The following is a 20,236-nucleotide window of genomic DNA, read 5'->3' as shown; positions in this document are numbered from 1 at the left end:
TTCTGTAGAAAGGAGGCCATAGACCAGTAGTTTGAAGTTGCAGAAAAATAAGTTTAGATTGGATATCTGAAAATACTGCTTTACTGCTAGAATAGTGGGGCAGTGGCAAAGACTGGCTGGGGAAGATGTGGAGGTGTTCAAGAAGAACTTGGACAGCCACTGGTTAGTGATGATCTAGATATAGCTATGCCTATGTTCAACTATGGGTATTTCCCATGCATCCGGGCTTTGCTGGTTGCTCCCCTCTGCCTTTTCTGCTATTTGTGTCAGAGTGTTTTTAAGCCTTCCTCTGAGACATTGGGTGTTGGCTACAGCTGGGGACTTTGACTGGGGAGGGTGCCAATGCTCCTACTGGGACCAAAGCTGGGGGTTCTTGGCTAAAGAGTCTTGCCCCTCTGCTCTGGATCAGACCAATCACCATATTGGGGTCAGGAAGGAATCTTACTCCACGATCAGATTGGCATGGACTGTGAGAGTTTTTGCAGGCAGTGTGGCCCTCTATCAGTGTGGCTATCTCTTAAGCATATATTGCCAGCATTCATAGAAACAGGACATTGGCTGCCATGGTTTCCTTGCTTTACTTGTGGCAGCTTAGGGCGTTAGGTTTGTGTTGTGTCAGGGTTGACAGTAGTCTTACATAGAGTTTAGATGATGGATTTAGAGGATGGTTTAGGTAAGGAATGATACTGCTTCAGGCAGGGGATTGGACTAGACCTCTGGAGGTCCCTTCCAGCTCTACTGCTCTATGACTCTGTGATTTGCCATGGGTGTACCCGAACTGTCAAGTATCCTAGGTGGTGTGCTCTCCACCCTCCTTGCTGAAGCTGTGCCGCTGTACAGAAAATAATTCAAGATTCAGTAGAGAAAGAGGAAAAGATACCACCAAGAGACCACAGCTTTGTAGTCTAGTGGTGAGGATAGTCACATGGCAATGCGGGAATCCTAGATCCTGGTCCTTGTTCCCAGGGCTGCTTCTGTATTTTATTGAATGCAATGCACAATAAAGAAACAGTTCTTGGATGAGGGTCCCCTGGGTCTCCCACTCCTCACAGCTACTACTCAGGCACCAGTGTGAGCATTCAGGTTTCCAGCTAGGTGGTCAATGGAAGATGCTGGCAACCTGGCTCCACCAATTTCCGTATCCCACAAAAAGAATTAGCTAGAAACATGAAACAAACTCCATGAGAAGCCAGCTGCACACAAGGGCTTCTTGAGCCTCAGTGGTTAAGCCCTAGTGGGCAGTTGACCTTGCGCTGATTGAATAACCTGTCAGCGCTGGTCCCTTGAAGCAGATTTTCTCTGTTTGCACTTTATTGTCCATCGATGATAACTCAAATGGCGATCCTCTCCCAGATCCTCTCCCATTACACTCTGCAAAGCCTGACTGGTCAGACAGAAGATAGAAGCCTTATTTACTGATCCCATTTCTTTTTCAACATTCAAGTAAGCTGTTCTTCCCATGCCAAAAGGCACTTGTAGAGCACGGTCACAAGGGGGGCATCACACATGTCATCTATAATAAACTGTCTGCACTTTGATAATATTTGAAGACCAACTTGAAGATGAAAAGTGCTAAAGGTTGTTAGTATTCAGTATAATACCTAATAATTAGTGTCAGGATAATAATTAGTCCCAGGATAAAGGGGTAATCATCTAAAAGGCCAATATTTACATGGGACCCAAAAATTCTCTCCAGATGACTTACTTAAATACAAGGCCAAGGAAACATTAACAAGGACAGAGATGTTCCAGTGTAAAGATGGAAAGGACGGGAGAGAAAAGGCATAGGAAAAAAAGCTACTAGGTCAAACAATAATTTGCCAAGATAATTATTTAGCAGCTTATTTTAATTGGAATCTGGGGAAATACACTGCAGCAGGAGCATTCACAAGCAATGCATGAAGGGACTGTTGCATAAATATATTGAACAGTGTTATATTTAGTCCATTAAGTAAAGTGTGAGTGATCACACGGTGTGTGATGGCACTGGGGCATAAACTGATTTTCAGCCCATTGATTCCAATTGGCTTTGGATAAGGCCCCGTGTCATTAGATGTGTTCCTGTTTCCTAGCAGTGCAGAGGAATAGTAGAAGTTTAGGCTGGTACTGCTGATATTAAACCTTAAACATGCTCCATTAATGCCAGGTAATCTGAAGAAAAAGCTACCCAGTGAGAGAATTGATTCTGAGATGGGAATAGATTGGCAGTAGTCAGATCTCTCACTCGATGGCTTTTCTCATGTATAACTCGAGTTAAGCTTTGTGTAAAGGCAGTGATTCGTAGCCTTTTTAGACTCACAGCATCCATTGTTAGATTCGGGGCACCCCTCAGAAAATTCCAGGTTTTAGCTTTCACTTTTTTTGGCCACAGAAAATAATAGAGCAATTCTTCCATTGTAAAAATTCGGAGAGACCACAACAGATCTGCTTGTTTTTAACAGTATGGATTCTTATTTGAAATCTCTGAGTCCATCTTACAAATCACATGTGCATGCCTAACAGCGCTAATGTCGTATGGCACCCTGTGGCAGCCTTATTAAGAATCATTGTGTTAAGGAAACTTAGGTTGATGCCTTGCAATCCTAAAATGCACAGCAGTGTCGTATGCCACTGAGCTCTGCTTTCCCTTCCATGGGACCCCTCTTGGGAATGGCTATCAGTGAAAAATAACAGCACTACACGATCCATGAGGCACAAGACATTATGGTGCGAATGGCTATGGTAATATCTGTACATATAAAAATACACTAACATGGTGTATGAATGGTTTGTTCTCTTTTCCATGTTTGAATGCGAGAGGGCGGTGAAGACAAATTCCTTCGAAGCCAAAGAGTGATCTGAGCTGGGGGTTTCGTTCTGGCCCATCTCTAATTCAAATAGTTGAATTATTTGATATAAATAACAAGAGTTTTCCTACTGACTTCAGTGAAACCAGGATTTCCCCCACGGCTGTGGACATACCCACATTTTAGTATACTTGCATATTTCAGTACACTTTAGTATCTGGATGCCAATTTTATGTCTCAAAGTTGGCTTTCATGCATTCTAGTCATCTTCAACCTAATCCTACTCTCATTATAACTGATGGATGGTTTCCTATTGCCTTCAGAAGAGGAGAATCAGTCCCTTCATGTCATTTTGCTTCATAGGACTCTTCTGCTTTAGGCACAGGAGGATCACCTTAATGTATGGTATTGCAGATACCCTTAAGAAAGCAGAATATTTCTTTACATTGGGAATACAAGCAGGATCCTAGCCTTGGAATGAAAGTGCCTTTAGTGTTTACTTGCTGTTTGTGTGTATGACTTTAAGGCAGAGGCTTGTTTCTAATTAATTGAATAAGTGCTTTAATCCCTGGCCTGAGGGCTTCCCATCTAGTATTAGCTGTATTAAGGAAATGAATTGTAATCCCTTTAATATAAGCACAGAAGGACATGATAGTTTCACATTTCTGGGGAGAATTTTCTTCCTCAACACAATGTTTATTTAATGTTAATTTGTATAAAGCATAAGTGGAGACTAGGCAGTTCTACTTTCACCTAATTTCAATGGATCCTTTATTACCAAAGTCTTATTGCCTTATGACTCTACTTTCAATAAGGTATTAGTAGTGTATTAAGAAAGCATATTATTAAAGTGTAATTACTGGTAGTAGTGGGAATCGTACCGGTAATGATTGCGGACTGCAGTAACTCCTATCATGGACCAGATCACCATTACGCTAGATGATATATAAATGCAGAATGAAAAATGGTCCCTGCCTGAAGTTGTAGGCAGAAGCTTTACTGTCTACCAAGAGCTTTGTGAGGCTCCTTACTGATTCCCTCTCGAAATCAGCCAGCAGAAATTGGTTTAGTGACCAAACTAAGAAGTTACTTTCTAATTGCTCAGTCTGCAAGCTTAGTTCAAGACAGTTGAGATGGCTTTTGATTTGTCTGTTTTTCTTTTTATTATGATTTATTATTTCTATTCCTGTAGCATCCAAAAAGCACAATCACAGATCAGGACTGCGCTGTGCAGAAACGATAGCCCCTCCCTGCTCCACGGAGATTATAAGTAATCAACTGCCCATGGTAATGATCCTGGAAGGTGGGTAACATGTGTGATGGTAGCTTGTACTACAGCAGGCAATGCTTTTTTTATTTTTACTTTTTATGGAATTTTTTGGTAGGTTATAATTTTAGTGGAACAACCTTTCAGTGGAAGATAATAAGTGTAATGGCCTTTCCTCCCAAACCTGAACATTTTAATTTTCATTCTGACCAACAATTGAGTTGGTCAAGATGTTTAGATTTTCGAAAAATAATGTCAAAATTCAAAAGAAAATAAGAGTTTTGAAGTTAAAATTGATTTTTTTTAAAGCCATTTCCATTTGGAAAATGGTAGAACAGATTCCAAATCCTCCAGCCCTACATTTCCATAATTGCTATGATCGACTTCTCCTCCTCCTCCTCCAGGCATTGATGGTGCTGGAGAAAATCCAGTGAACAATAACCCCTCTCTCTTGCAAAGAGGTTTTCTCCTCTAGTTCTACCACCTTTCTCACCAAAGAGCTCTTCTTTGCTGCCCCCATGGAGCTCCATAACTCAGGGCCACGTCCCTCTTAACTCCTTCCCCAAGCCCCGTCCGTGTTACAAACCAGTGAATCAGGCTTCCAGCCCACACCAGTTTGCCATCCAGACTCTTTCCCCATTTGTCCCTGTTAGTGTTCAGGGCCTCACTGACTTCTTCCATGATCAGACCTTCCAGCTCCTCACCCCCTTTGGCCCCCAAAACCTCACCTCTCCGATCCTAGCTTCAGACTCTTAGGTACCTTCCAGTTCATCTCTCCAGTCCCTCCAATTGTCCCTATGATCCTGTCTTTTTTTCATAGAGTTTCCCACTCACATCTCTTTTCTCCCTCTGGCACCAGCAGGTCCCATCCTCCCAATCCAGCCTGCAGCCTTACCGGGCTCTGAACTACTACCCAGGCTTGCAGTTACCAAAGCTACCTTGATTTGACTCTTGAACCCTTTTCTCTGAGCTGCACTGAAAGAGAAGCAGTGAGGGGCTATTGGCATGAGGGGCAGTGGGAGACTCTGGCTGAAGTAGTGAACTGAGGAGCGATGGCAGACACGCTGAGCAAAATCTCCACCTGTCCTTGCCCTGTCCCACTTGTCAGGTGTGGCTGCAGCTGGAGGGTTTGTGTTGCAGGGCACCCAGCAGCAGCAGTTGTTTTTTTTTTCCTTTTTCTTTTTTTAAGGAAAATGTTTCGAGTTCCAAGTCAAATCAGCCAAATCAATTCTACATCCGTGAGTCATTCAAGAACCAATATGGCCCAACTACCGGCAAACATCCTCCACCCTCGCCTGAGCCTTCAGATGCTTCCAAATCCTTTGGCCGGCATCCTACATGCAGGTCTGAGCCCAGCGGCTTGGGGTTCGGCTTGGCCACAGGATCAAGCTAGGGAGAAGTCTCCCATTTCCATAAAGTCAGTGTGTAGCCAAGATCCTCCCGCTGGAAGCTGGCCAGCGGGTAGCTAACTATGAGGCTCTTGTAGGGAGTTCTGTTTGCAAGCAGACAAGGGTGCAACCCTCCACTATGCAGTGCCAATTTAATTGCATTACCTTGGTTAGGGTACTTTCCCTGCCACCATCGTGGTCATGGTATTTCCCCTATCAGGTAAGTATTGTGGGGCAGGTCCCTAAGGGAGCTCCTGGTGCTCTACCCACCCCACTCCTCCCTGCAGACGAGGCCCTTCCTGGGGGTTCTGGAGTGTGGACACCTCACATAGGAGAGAATGTTCTCCTGTCTGCCCTGGAAACCCCGGAGACCCCCGTGTCTACAGGCCAGAAGAGCCTCTTGGCTCAGCCGGGCAGCATCTCAGCGTCAGGGCGGCAGCAGCAACTGGTCCAACCTGCAGAACAAACGTCACAGGTACCAGGGCTCCTGACCTGACCTCTCCTTGGGGTGCGGGGGTAATGAAAGAATGCCAAGGCTCATGCACAATGCGCCCACTGCTCCCCGGCCCACCCCTTTGAAATACTGCAGCTTCTGGAGATCATCCGGTTGTTGTCCTTGGTATCCCAGCATCCCCTCTGTCATGCCCCGCAGCATGACTCCATCTCCCAAACTACTGTTCTCTGGGGTGCAGAGCACTGGTTATGTGGATTATTCAATGGGAGGTGGTAGCGTCTTGCTGGCACAGGTTTAGCCGAAAACTGTATATCTGCTCTCAGTAGGCAGGGAAATCCCTTTCCCCTATCTTTCCAAAATGAAGGTTGCTTTTATTTTGCAAAGGAAAAACTTCTGGCTCTAATAGGCCAAAGGGCGCATAGGTCAACCACCTTCTAATCTCATTGTCACCAGTGTCTCACAGGATCAGGCCCACAATACTGCTTGCCTAACTCAAAGGATTAACTATCCCCCAGTGAATGGACACCTTTGCCCCAGGATAGGCTGAGCAGGAGTGGAGGAATGAGGATCTTTTTGTTTTTTGGCTTATTGCACTGACAATGTTGCCCACTCCCTTTGTTTCAGCTTTCTGGTGCACCATGGAAGAAGTGATGAGGACTTTATCTGGGTCCAAGGTAACTATAAACTGGGATATCTTTCTTATTGCCGCTTTTGCTCTATGGGATGGGGACAGTAGATTATGAATTCCCATGGTCTGTCAGACTGAGAAAAAAATTAAGCATTGAGGTCAACAGGATTCCTAAGTTTCAGGTTTTAGCTAAGGGTAGCTCAGTGAGGAGAAAGAAGCTGAAACCTTGGAAAAAGTGAACAAAATAGGAAATATATTCTTGCCCAAAAAATAGTACCACAAGGAACATTTGCAGGGGTACCATGTGCATGTATATACACATGGCCCCAGACAGCCTGGAGAGCAGCTCCCACAAGTAAGTTGGGGTAGGGAGGATTGAGGCCCCCACAGGGAGGGTGGGAGGGAGGGAGTTGGGCAGGGCTGGGGCTGGTCAGCTAGGCAGTGCCTGGGGCTTGGGGCCCGAGGCTGGATTAAGCAGCTGCAGGGCCCTGGCAGGGAGCTGGATGGAGCTGTGGGCAGCTCGTCTGACGGGTGGGGGGCCAGCTCCCTGCTGCTGCATTCACTCCAGGGGGGTGGGGGAGACCAGCAGGGCCAGGGCAGCTTGTGGGGGGAGGGGGCCTTCATTTTAATCATGGATTTGGGGGTGGGGGGGGAGGGTTCAGAGAATTTGCAATGTTTTTTATCAGAGGAAAACAGGATCCCTGCTGATCAGTACAAAAATGCTAAAATCAGCCATTGCTTTTGGGTCCCTCTTCATTTCCCACTCCATGTATGGTCAAACCTCATACTAATGATTTGAACTACATCCCAGATCCTAAGACCACAGAACTGATGGGAGTTCCTGGGTCATCAGGTCCACTCCACGGTTATCTCCTCTCAAAAAGAGATCTAGCTCTATCTTGTAAGTGGTCCAGTACTCTGCTTCCACTACTTCTATTGGAAAACAGTTCCAGGTGGTTAGAAACCTTGGGCACCTGTACATAATCACAGGAAATCCAGTGTGTGGGAGCAGGCTCGGTTAATCGAATCTGCTGGAGGGTGGCAATTACTGTGCTCCAGCAGCCTCCTGCATCTTGTGTATCAGCATCCCTGCACTTAAAAATAGTGGCAGGGGTGCTTGAACTAAAGCTTCTTGAACGAGCTTTAGTTAAATTGCCCCCACTCCCATTTTTAAGTGTGAGGATGCTGATCTACGTGATGCAGTGCCGCTTTAATTAAAGCGGATTTCAGATCCTCTTTAATTAAAACGCTGCCCCCCTCCCACCTCTGGAGCATGTATAAAAGTGCCTCTTCATACCCATTTGTTCTTGTTTCAGTACTGGCTCATAACTTAATAGCCCCTGCCCCCCTTTGGTGTTTTACCCCACTGAGGTTTTTATAGACAACAACCTGTGCCTTCCTTCTGCTAGGCTAAACAAGCTGAACTCTTTAAATCCCTTTATCTAATACATGTCAACCTAGCTCCACTGAAGTCAATAGAGCTGCACCTGTTTACATTGTTTATTTGGCCCATGAGGGCCAAATTCACCCTTATAAATATTGCCAGGATTCAAATTATAGGGGAGCTCAGGGGGGCTGAGCCCCACCATAAGAGATGAACACCCCTTCCCCCTGCAACAGCCTGGAGCCCATGCGCCCTGTGCACAGCCCCAGGCTGCTCTGTGCCTTTCTAAGCAGCCCAGGCGGTGGCAGTGGCAGTGGCGGTGGCAGCTCCTTCCGGCTGCCACTGCTGCTGGTCCCAGCCCTGTGGCACTGGTGGGGAGGGGGACCAGTGCACACAGCCCTGACCCCAGCCAATTTATTTTGCAGACTCCCCCAAGAGTTGAAGTATAATTCAAACCCGGAATATAGCACAAACCCTAAGGATCCCATGCATTATATTTGGAAGGTTTAAGTGGGACCTTGGTGTTGACTGGGCCTAATACTGGCCCTTTCAACCAGGCTGGATTGCAACTATAGTTATAACATCCCTGAAACTGTAATGATGAAGCAGTCTAAATGAGAGCCCCCAGAACTAAGAGGGAAGAGCTTCACAGCGCATTCTGCATTGCTCTTCTGCTTAAGAACATAAACACATAAGAGTCAAGTCAGACTGCAGGTCCCATGGGTCAGACTGCAGGTCCATCTATCCCGGTATCTTGTACTCACAGCAGCAGAAGGTAGATGTTAAGGGAAAGAGTACATATGCAGGGCCTATCCAGACTGGTCTGTCCCTTGCCCCTCTCCCTTACAACTTCCAGCATTCAGAGGCCTAGGAAGTCATAATTTGGAGCTTGCACCTATACCTATAATACTTTGTATCCTGTGATGGATTTATTCTGCATAAATTCATCTACACCTTTTTCTGAACCTGGTTAAATTGTCAGCCTCTACAGCATCTGGCAGCAGCGAGTTCCACAATTTACCAGCATGCTGTGTGAAAAAGTACAGCCCTGTTGGTTTTCAACCTGCTTGGGTTTCAACAGAGCAGCTTACACAGGTGCCTCCCTTTGTGGGCTGAATGTGCAGCATGCCCAGTGCAGGGGGAAGAGGAGCAGCGCAGGCCTCTCCTGTGGTGTGATGGTTTGATAAAGTTGCTAGTTGCTTTTGGGCAGGGGCAGTAAATGGTTTTGCAGGTTTTCCCCCTGGATTGCGGAGTTCTGGTGTGTGATTGGAGAGTAAAATGCTGTGCTAGTAGATGCATATTTTGGCTCTTTCAGACCCCTGTCTCTTTGGACATGTACCAGAGCTCATACATGACAGACTACAGACCGTATGGTGACTACAGGCAGTCCACTGTGCACTCACAGGTACGCTGGGTTTTTCTGTTTTTAGGTATCAGCCTGTCTGCAGCAGTCTGTAGGTACCTTGTGTAACCCACGCTCACACTGTGGACTCTGTTCCCCTCTAGTGGCTGCACTGTAGGTAAAGGCTCACGTTTGGAGCGAACAGAGTTTCCACCTTTATATCCAGAGCAGAGTGTGGGCTCTTCCCTGCTGCTGCTGACCCATTCAAGGAGGCTGTCACGTAGGAATTGCTTCTTTGTGACTGGGCATCCCTGGGACATATTTAAAAGCAACCAATGGAAAACATAGGAGTGCAACCCAGCTAATTCTTGATGTGCTCCTAAATCCCTTGAGTGCTTCTAGGTCAGTTCCCAGGGGCCAATAGTTTTCACATCTCCTATTCAGGCCATTCCAATGGTTGGTCCAGTTAGAGCCCAGTCCTGTGACTCCTGCTCATCTGAGTAGCTGTTCGTTGCATGAGCAACCCTGTGGACTTCCCTAAGGCTGCTGTACTGAGGAGCAGGTTCAGTCCCCTTTCTTCCTGCCTTGCATTCAGGAGACCAGTTAGCAAGGAGATTAAAATTCATCCAGAAAGCAAACTCTGCTGTGGAGGAAGGAGCCGGGAGAGGCTCTGCAGACAGGAGGGAAGTATTTGTTCCCCTCCTTTTTTTAATCCTTTTGTGGCAGGAGTGAACCCTTGAACTATTTAATCTGATTTGCTTGGCTTTGACAGGCCTTCCCTAATTGCCTGTGACAGTCTGATCAGTGCAGCAGCTATTTACACTGGGAGAGGAGCCTGCGCTCTGGGGGAGAGTCATTCACTTGCTAAAGCAGCACAATCTGTCCTGGGGCTGAACTAGAAAAGGGCCAGGTTTGGGGAAAAAACAGAGGGCATGTGTGTGCTGATGCAGCACGGTGATTCAGAGAAGGGAGGCTGCCGGACGGATGGTGTACATTAACAAGCTGCATTAACCCAGCACATCATGGGATGGCAAAGGCCCAAGCTCCTGGCCCTGGTGCTTTTCCTTAGTCTGAAATAGCTCCAGAGCAGAGGCTCACAGGAGGCTTCCCACTCCACTCTCCTCTGGTCTCTTCTCCCTCCTGCTTTTTCCTTGGCTGCCAACTTATCTCCTGCCCTCTGGGGACCAGGTACACGCTGCCAGTTCAGTTCATTAACATTCCCTGCACTCCACTCCTGCTGTTCTCCCAGGCCGGCTACTGGTTTTCAGGAAGCCGGAGCCTCAGGTGGCTGTTCGCCCTCCAAGATCCTGGTTTTGATGGCAAGATTTTAACTTTCCTCCTGCCAAGGTTCACGTATCCCACAGCACAGACTGGGTTGCTGTGTCCTCTACCCACACTGTTCTGCATAGTCCATAAGGAATCCTGGAAAGGAGCAAGCAGTATGTGAATGCCACGATATATGAGTTGGTTTGTCTAGGGCAATGTTCAACCTTTTTTCTTTCATGGACCCCTAAAAAAGATTTGAGTGGAGGGGTGGACCCCTTTGAATTGTAAGTATGGGTATTCACATTTTTTGATTGATCATAATCATCTTTTGCAGATCCCTTAGACATAGTCTCCAGACCCCCAGGGGTCCATGGACTGCAGGTTGAAAACCACTGGTCCAGGGGATTAGAATGAAGGAAAGATCTGAAAATGCTTCAGCTTTATCGGGTTACAGGGTAGCTGTTTCCACTCACCCCTTTAGTTATTTCAAAGGCTGAGAAGTGGAAGGGTAATCTAGTGGTTAGTGAGCTTGTCTGGGGCTTCAGAGACTGAGGGTCACTTCCTGTACCTGCTACTGACATCCTGTGTCACTCCAGGGCAAGTTCCAGGGCTATATCTGCTTAAAGGCTGAAGGGATTTAGGTGCCTGATATATAGATCCACAAACTTCCCACCAGCAGAGACATACCTAGGGTGGGGCAGCTGGGGCAATGGGATGGAGGGTGATGCTCTCAGTTATCGTTGTGTTTTACCTAGCAAGTGTCAGGTGCTTGCTGTGTACTCAGAGTCTGGCTGAAATGAGTTCCACCGACCATGACGATAATAGGCAAATTTTATTGATTCATAGTGATAGCAGATAAAAATAATGCAAACAATTCTCTATCTACCCATCCTAGAGCTGTCATCAGAGGGAAGGTACGTCTGGCCAGCATGCAAGTTTCACTCTGAGGTTCTCTCTTGAATGTCAGATGTCAGTAGCCTGGAGGTTGGAGGCTGAGGCCCACCCACTGGTTGGGTGAGATGGGCTGGTGGTGTTTCCTCTGTCCATGATGGCCTTGATTTCCCCTCTTGGGAACCCTTTGCTGCTATAAAATCCCTCCTTTTGTATCTTTTTCTCTCTGTGATGACTCTTCATCTTCGGGCAATGCTGATTGGTCTCTCTGTGGTTGTCATACTGTCCATGTTCCTTTGTTTAACAAACCCATCACAAGCACATATCCTAATTTGGGCTTTACTGGTCTTCTCCTAAGTTGGTCTGTTCCCCCAAAACCAGTAATCCCAAGGGCCCTAAAGTTAGGCACTATGACTTGGTGCCACCTTGTCTTATGTTATGGAACAGTGTGGTACATGTCTTTAATTTCCCAGCCCGTGTGTCTGCTCGCTGCTTGCCTGTCAGACATAGCGGGCCTTAAAGAAAATTTGTCACAGACTGGCTTTTTAGAAATCAGTTAACCCTTGCTGTTGCCCTGGACCATTATTCTAATGCATATCTTTACCTATAAGCCAGTTCCCAAAAGCAAACCTCTAAGTACCATTTTCTCACCATCAACTTGTTTCTGCAGAAAGTGAAATCGGCAGAAACTCAGCAGGACATCACAGAGTCTGCAGCACCTCTTGAATACCAGCCCACAGACAATACTGTTGGCCAGAGAAGAGGAACCACTGAAGGACCTTGCCTTAAAGCAGCCAATGGCTCTGGAGACAAATTGAAGAAGAGTCACGTGGGCAACTCATGTGGCTCTGAATCATTCCAAACAGTCCAAGATCAGAGGAAGTATTTTAATTCATCCCTTCCTAATGCAGAAAGCTACCTCCCTAGGTATAATCCTCCCACAAATCACAAGGACAAATTACGGAGAACACAAACTCCCAGCCCGCTAGAAAAGGTGGCTTTTTATCCCCAGTCTCCACCAACCGCTGTGCAGCCTTCAAGGAAAGAAGGTAATACTGTATCTCTGGAGTTTGTTTGGAAATGCAGATCTGGTGCCTGAATAACTAGAGCTCTTCATTTAGGGTATACAGATAGCTCTGTTACTAAGGTATCTATGCATTGCACAGTCTCTAGCAAGTTTATCTTCATAGCTTCTTTGTGAAGTAGGGTCATGCAATTAGTCCTATTTTAAAGATAGAGTCAAAGTTCAGAGAAGCTAAGGACCTGATCCAAGTTCCTCAATGAGCATCTAAACAGGACCTTGGGGAAAACTGCTCACCAAGGGCAATCCAGAATAACCCCACTCCAGAACAGCTCAACCCTTAGAGTACTGACATTCATTTGGTGCCTACATTTTGGCCTGACATGAACTTAGGCTTCTGAGAATGATCATAAACGATGGAGTCTGAGTGGCTTCATGCCTTAGTTCTGCCTGAAATTCTTGCAAATGAGATCAGAGCTGGAGCAATGTCTTAGCTGAAAGGAAGCTCACTCCTTGCTCACCTAGGAGCTGACACCCCCTGTAGCTGGTTTCACAAGGAGGTTTATAGAGTGGTGTTCTTAGATCCTTCAATGTGTTTTTATACCAAATGCTATACTAGAGGCACAGTTATAAACAGTGGGCGGGGGGGGGGGGGAGGGAGGGAGGGTGCTGATTTTAGAAGTAAATGACAGAATTGTGAATTAGGCTGGGATGCAGAAGAACCCAGCTAACATCCTAACCATGGGGCCATCTTTCCTCCCCATAGTCCCCTCACTTAGGCTCCTCCCTGAATGTTAAGCAGCCTCTTTTCACACAGATGCTTGTATCCACTTGCATCACCTTCCTCTTCCCTTCATGCTGCTCACAGAATAATTTGTTCTACAACTGGCAGAGTCTAGCTAAGCTGTATGGAAGTCATTGTAGCTGTACTAATCTATACCCGCTGAGAATCTGGCCTTCCATCTTTACCAGAGTGGGAGCTAAAATTAGGGTATGGAGCCTTGGATCATAATGTACTCTCCTTGTAGAGCCTCAAGGGCCAGCACTGTGCAATCAAGAACCAGGTCACAGCTGGGACTCTTACCAGCAATTTATCCAGGAGACCTGCAGAGCAAGGCAGCGAACAGCTCAGCAGAACAAGAGCAGGATTCTGGGCTCTTCCGTTTTCAGGGAAGGTTAGTAGATTTGGTTCCATAGGCAGTGAGGAGCCCCTACAAAGGCTGGTTTTACTGTAAGTTTTGGGGTTAACGCTGAGAAAAGCACCAGGGAGAAGGGGAGTTGAATAAAAAAAAAGATGAGGACATTTTGAAGCATTTCAGAGACAGGTGGAGGAAACTATCTCAGAGCCCCACTGTGGCACCCACAATTCTACAGTGGATACAAAGTAGCTGGAGGTGCCAGCATTTGGATTGGCATCTGCAATTCATACTTGTGCATGGAAGATTTAGGGGAAGCAAATTGCACTCACATCACAGGAGGCTGGGGTCCAGCTCTTTGGAGATGTACTTATAATATGGAGAGTGGCATACGTGCAGGTTCCTGCAGAACTGCTGCTGGCTATGCGTAGATACCATCAGCTACACCACACATGACTCTTAGAATCCTGGAATCATAGGAAAGTAAGGCTGGAAGGGACTTCTGGAGGTTATCTATTCCAACCCCCTGCCTGAAGCAAACCATCTTATCCAAACCATGTTATAAAAATCCTTATTATCAAAACTACACAGTTAACCCTGTCCCACAAATAACTTCAACAAATATAACTCAGAACAAGGTGAACAAAGCCAGTAGGGGCATTTGTACATGTGACGCCATTAACATGTGATGAAAATGCCATTTTGTGTGGCTTAATGACATTACAGTATACATACGCAAGACTTTTGGGGGTTTTAAATGACTTTGCATCATTGAAACTAAACTACATCTGGATGTAGTTCTGTTTGCAATGTTGCAAATTGCAACAATGCAACTGTCCAGCTTTGGGAGAAGTGGACAGGGTCTGCAGAAAAAAAGGATCATGCCCCTTGCTGCTTTTGCCTCTAGTAGGCTCCTGCTGCCAGCAGAATGGCTCAGGCCACTCAGGAATAGGCTGGCTTGCCCCAGGGCAGTATGAGAAGGCAGCAGGAGGGCAGCTGCATTTGCTGGCAGCTGGAGAGTGCAGCAGGGATGGTACACAGGGCTCTGGAAGCCTAGGTGGGCTGCTAGCTGTTCAGCTCGGGCTTGCAGCGCCCTGTGCACCATCCCCACCACCTTCTCCAGCCACCAGCAAACCCAGCCACCCTCCTGCCACCTTCCTGCACTGCACAAGGGGTAAGCCAGTCCATTCCCAGGCAGCCCCAGGTGTCCTGCTGGCTGCAAGATCCTGCTTTCAGGAAGAAATGGCAAAGGGCCCAATTCTTGCTGTTGTGGAGCATCCCTGCCCCACTCCCCTGCAGCCAGCAGATGAGCTGCCAGTGTGCCAAGCAGCCCCTGAGCTTCAGGGGGACCTGGTCCTTCCCTCCAAGGCAGTGTCACCTCCCAGGGCTGTCTGAGAAGGCTGCTAATGGGCCAGGTGCTGCCCCAGCTTGGGGGCAGCATCCAGGCCTATCCAACCCTTCCCTGAGCCCACCTACTGGAAGTCTGCTATGCACTCATCCCTGGGTGGGCTTGGGGAAGAATTGGATTGGTTTGGCTGCTGCCTCTGAGCTAGGGCAGCACCTAGCCCGTTAGTAGCCAACCTGAGCAGCCCTGCAGGGCACCACCACTGTGGAGGGAAGGTCCAGAGCCCCCTGCAGCTCAGTGGCTGCTCAGCCCACCAACAGCTCAACACTCAGCCATGAGCAGGCTCTGGTTCTGACAAAAAAAAAAAAAAAAAGGATTGGACCCCTCCCTGTAATGCGATGGAAAAATTGAAATGGTTTAGTTGTCAGGAGTTTGCCATGAAGTGAGCAGGGGTGATAGGCCTGATCCAAAGCCCAGTGGTGTAGAATTTCCATTGGCCTCAATGGACACATCTTCACAGGCAGGAATGTACGTTCTCTGAGGACAAACAGCAGTAGTACATATTTATGCTGCTGCTAGTTGTCTCAAGGGAACATCCCTGGCATACAGTAAGTTGCCCCAGGTGGGGATGGGGAGGTTGGGGCCAGCACCTTGGCTGGCCCAGCAGCCTCATCCTGGGGGCCTCCAGAGCCTGCCTGGCAGCTGGAGCATGGCTCTGGCTAGCCAGGCTCCGGTTTCAGGTGGCGCACACTGCCACCACATATCCTGCCCTGCTTTTTTCTGGTGCAGGTTCTGCCTGTGTCAAAAAAACCCCATCACACTGCAAATTAGCAGTGCCTGCATGTGCAGTGTAGATGGTTTGTGGCGGTGCAGATGGGTCTGTGGCATCACAAGCCGCATGTGTGAGCTTGGGGGGGCATGTCCAACGTAGTTTGGATTTGGTTCTGCATCCTCTTCTAGAGCCAGGTGCAGCATCTCAAACCCTTAAGCCATTCTTACTCTGTCCAACAGGAAGAATAGGGCACAACTCCATGGACCAGCACATTGCATTCTGACCAAGGTTCCTCTGAATTTGGGGGGTGGAAGGTGACACCCCAGAAAATGGCCATTTACTCTAAATCAGCTCCTTCTAGCATATGGAGCTTGATTTTCTGGGGACAGAGATTATGGGCGGAGGGAGGGTGAGCCAGAACCCATGCAGCACAAGTGACTGCCCTCATTTCATGCTCCCCTGGCTAGTTGCCTCTTGCCCCTTTTGAGGTATCATCACAGTGTGGCAACCCTAGGGTGAAGAGGCTTCTTCTTGAAGTCAGCCTTTGCATCTTTTATCTGCATCAATCATCTAACAGTGTCTATCTAAGTCTTCCACCCTACATGTGTGTTTGTGATTAGACACTCAAAGAATATTAGAGAAGATGGTCCTGCCTTGGACAGGGGGTGGAAGTCATTTCCCTATTATGATCCCCGGCTCTCCTCTACTACTGGCAACAACAGTTGATGTAGGGAGTGTAGGCAAAATGCCAGTGACCACTGGTGATTGAAGGCCTATATTTAAGCAGGATGAGATAGCAGTGTACTCCAAATATTTATGCAAGCCTGAACCTTCCTACTATGAAAGCTATCATCTGTGATGGTAGTAGCAAGATGAAGAGTAGGGAATTTTTAGGCAAAGAGTCTGCATTGTAGAGACCTATTGAGAAAGAAAGACAAGCCAGTGAAGTTCAAGATGAGACATAGCAAAGAGAATACAAGGTACTGGAGATAGGGAGGTATGGGAAGTCCTTTTAGTTATTTGAAATCTCCTCTCTTTTGCCAGAGCGCTTCAACATTGATAAGAGAAGTACCTATAGCACTGATTTCAAATCCTGGAGTGGAGGCTATGATGGGCAATGTACAGCACATAGGAATGTCTCCAACATTTTATTTCAAGATGGCTGCCACAACCAGTAAGACAAACTTGGGGCTATAGGTGGGGGTGAGGGAGGTGGAGTAGGTACTGGGGTAGTTTAGTTATCTTCAGTTTTTTAGCCACGGGATAAGGTTAGATGAAGTCATTCATGAGGCCCAGTCATGCTCCCCTGGGAAGATCTCATGGGAGGAGCTTACGACAGCTGGCAAACTCCATTGGCCATCCTTCCTAGGGCGACCTGAGAAACACCTCTAGCAGAAAGAGGGATGTTCTCAGAGGCTGAAGTATCCTAACACTATGGTAGTGTTGGAGTGATGTTATAGTTCTGATAGTCTAGGAAATATCCAAGAGAAAAGGTTATTGTGGGTGATATCTTTCATTGGACCAACCGTATAACTGGGAGGGATCTACACACACCTTGAGGTACCAGCTACCATTCTCTGGGTCTGAGACCTGAGAAGCCCATCTCAAATCAGGAATGGGAGGAGCTTTTGGCATGTATCTCTCAGAGGTACAATATGAGTAAACAGGCATGAACGCCCAAACTCTCAGAGTTGTAGATTAGCTTAGATCTCATTGGAAAGTTCCTCTACCCTCCCTACACCACAACCCCCCTGTAAACTGGCACTGAGGTTTTCCTTTTGACCCATGGCCTTGGAGCCACGGGATGGCTGAGGACTATCGATGGTATTACAGGTTCTTGCAACTTCTTGTCTAGGCTGGGAGTTTGACTTTATTATGGCCATATGAGTAGCTGCATTTATTAATTTTTGAGCATAGACAAGCAAGGCCATTACTCTTCACCAGTGTGGTTTATTCCAGTATCAAGCAGATGCAAATCACATTCTAATAGTTTTGCACCAATTCAGCTGCATGAGTGATGGACTAAATGCTGCTGAAATCAGGGCAAATCCCAGCCTGTACAGGTCACTAGCTCACAAGCATTTAGAGTGCAGTGGTGTTTACCTTTGACATTACCTTCTCACCGACTTGTTCTTGCATTCCCCAGGAACCCCTGGATTTCAGAATACAAGGACAACTACAGTGTTTTCTTGCAGAGGCTCAACTGGCCATCCCACAACTCCATCTCTGGTCTGTGTTCACCTGTAAAGCCCTTCTCACACCTTTCTCATGGGCTGTCACCTCAGAAGCCCATTGCAGTGAACACGGCCTTTTGAACATTGTTACAGAGTCAGTGCTGCCTTTAAGACTCTGGTAAGTATGAAGGTCAGCTCACCATGCTGAGATTTCAAAAAAGAAAAAGTTTATGGGAACATTTGTATAAACTGAGGATGTAAAATATAGAATCATAGAATCTTAGAAAATTAGGTTTGGAAAGTACTTCGGGAGGTCACATCTAGTCCAATCCCCTGCTCAAAGCAGGACCATCCCCAACTAGATCATCCCAGCCAAGGCTTTGTCTAGCTAGGTCTTAAAAACCTCCAAGGATGGAGAGTCCACAACCTCTCTAGGTAACCCATTCCAGTGCTTCACCACCCTCTGAGTGAGAAAGTTTACCTAATATCCAACACTTCTTCTCTTGTGTTTCGGCCAACTCAAATCTGGACTACATTTTTCAAAATGTTTAAACAAATGAGGAAAGAATTTGAAAACTTTGTAATCTTTCCTCCTTTTCCACCACCGCTGATTGTGATTGGCAGTGAAATAGCCCACATAGGAGACATGCAAATACTTCCTAGGGCTTCGGTTTCTGGTTGATGCACTTCAAGCTTGTAGGTCAAGGATGCAAGTGGTGTGGGAGGCATTTAGAGCCACAGGAACTGTAGGGATGGGAAAGACCTGCGAGTGAGATAAAATGTCATCAAGACCTTGGAGTTGTTCTTAGCTTCTTAAGTGCTCTGCTATAAACTGGTAGCTTGTTACTCTGTCCCTGTGCCATGACTGAATAGATCTTACCATGATTTAGGCTACTCTTCATGAAAGCAGTGAGGCATGTCCTTACAGATTATTTCCAGTCACAAATATTCAAAAGTGATGCGTGAGGCCCAAGAAAATCATGCAATTTAGCAAAAACATCATAAACGTTGGGATGTTTTTATTTGCTTTCTGATTTCAGGATTCCCATTTTGAGCTTTCCTTTGCAAAGATGTGGGTGGAAAATTTACTATTTGAAACCAGACCTGAGTAATCACATGATTCCAGGATCTGAGACTTAAAGAAAATAAATAGCATCTAAAGTAAGACTTGTGGAAAAATAGCCAAAGCTGGCAACATGACCCAGTGCTGGCCCAAAGAGGGATGCTCCCCTGGGGTCTTCCTAAGTGATTTGCCTGTTATTTTCCATATTGAGAACTTGCATCCTGATACAGTAGAAGTAGAGTCTCGATAGTTCATAGGGTGAAGTGCCGTAACCATTGAGAAGATGAGGGGTTGCTTATCAACTAGGGGCTATTTACACTGTTCAGGGCACAACCATGGAGATCCTCTAGCTGATTGTCACAGCTTTTATTTCAGAGGACTCCATTTGACTGAGCAGCTGCAGGGAACCACTGACGTGGTCCAACTTGATGGAGAAGTGGCACTCTTGGAAGTAAAAAATGTAGCAAGCAGCTCCATGGCTTGTCCTTCCCTTGACAGCCCACTGTGAATTAATGAGGGTAGCAAACTACCTGGATACAAATGATCTTGGTTCTACAGTATCTTGTGCTCTTGAATATGTTACCCATGCCTCTCTGTTTGTGATTGCAGCTCTGAGAGCTCTCCAACAAGCCAGCCATGATATTATCTGGGAGACCATCGATGCCTGGGCAGCCCTTTGTGTTCCACATTTGTCATTGCCTTTATAAGCTTGTTTTGAAGTAATTCATACAGATCTGTCAGTATTCCCATGTTTATTACACCTGAACCACCACACTGGTTTTAAACTCCAGATGAAGAACAAACTTCAGTTCAGTGAAATATATTCATCTGAAAAAATATTTAGAAAGTTCCCACTGGTTGTGTTATAAATAAAGTTGGTTTTGCAACAAGCAGCAGATTGGTTCCATTCATTCATTGTGTGTCAAAACTCCTTTCTGATCCCAAACGTGACAATTAGTTTGACCCAGGTAGGCTGACCCTTTAGCCAGGAACCTCTGTTGTTTTAAGTCCCTGGGAGAGCACTGGCATACCCCAGTCAAAATCCCCAGCCTTGTCCACAGCTAACAACGGATGTGTCTGAGGAAGGCAAACCCCACCCAACACTAGTAGCAACAAGAGTGAAAAAAATTCTCCTCCAGTCCCATGTGGCAACCAGCAAAGCCTGGAGGCATGGGGAAAACCAAACACCCTCCACTCTGCTCTGCAACCTGGGGACAGCAAGCACAACTCCACACAACACCCCGCTTCCCCTGAACTAGAAGCCACAACTTCCTTTTCTGTTATTCCTGGCCCTCCACTAACTTTTTCCAGCTCTTTAC

At 46.6% G+C, this 20,236-nt stretch overlaps 1 protein-coding gene across 1 annotated transcript; it reads left to right on the top strand.

Annotated features, from left to right (window-relative positions):
* The first annotated feature begins 5,613 nt into the window (after positions 1 to 5,613).
* Positions 5,614 to 19,785, top strand: LOC106737903 (uncharacterized). The gene is made up of 8 exons (XM_019478280.2): positions 5,614 to 5,916; positions 6,520 to 6,569; positions 9,223 to 9,312; positions 12,077 to 12,455; positions 13,456 to 13,602; positions 16,725 to 16,854; positions 17,827 to 18,032; positions 19,527 to 19,785. Exons 2-7 carry the CDS (start codon positions 6,534 to 6,536, stop codon positions 17,993 to 17,995), a joined length of 951 nt encoding a protein of 316 aa, XP_019333825.1. The 5' UTR covers positions 5,614 to 5,916; positions 6,520 to 6,533; the 3' UTR covers positions 17,996 to 18,032; positions 19,527 to 19,785.
* The last annotated feature ends 451 nt before the right edge of the window (positions 19,786 to 20,236 follow it).

The sequence above is a fragment of the Alligator mississippiensis genome, chromosome 2, assembly GCF_030867095.1.
Source record: "Alligator mississippiensis isolate rAllMis1 chromosome 2, rAllMis1, whole genome shotgun sequence".
NCBI classification, from domain to species: domain Eukaryota; kingdom Metazoa; phylum Chordata; order Crocodylia; family Alligatoridae; genus Alligator; species Alligator mississippiensis.
The sequence above is the reverse complement of the archived record's forward strand: the minus strand, read 5'-3'. Positions and strand labels throughout refer to the sequence as shown.

Coding starts and splice junctions, on each gene's coding strand:
- LOC106737903 (XM_019478280.2), top strand. CDS start 6,534: ATGGAAGAAGTGATGAGGACTTTATCTGGGTCCAAG. Junction 9,313..12,076: donor AGTCCACTGTGCACTCACAG/GTACGCTGGGTT, acceptor TTGTTTCTGCAG/AAAGTGAAATCGGCAGAAAC. Junction 12,456..13,455: donor GCAGCCTTCAAGGAAAGAAG/GTAATACTGTAT, acceptor CTCTCCTTGTAG/AGCCTCAAGGGCCAGCACTG.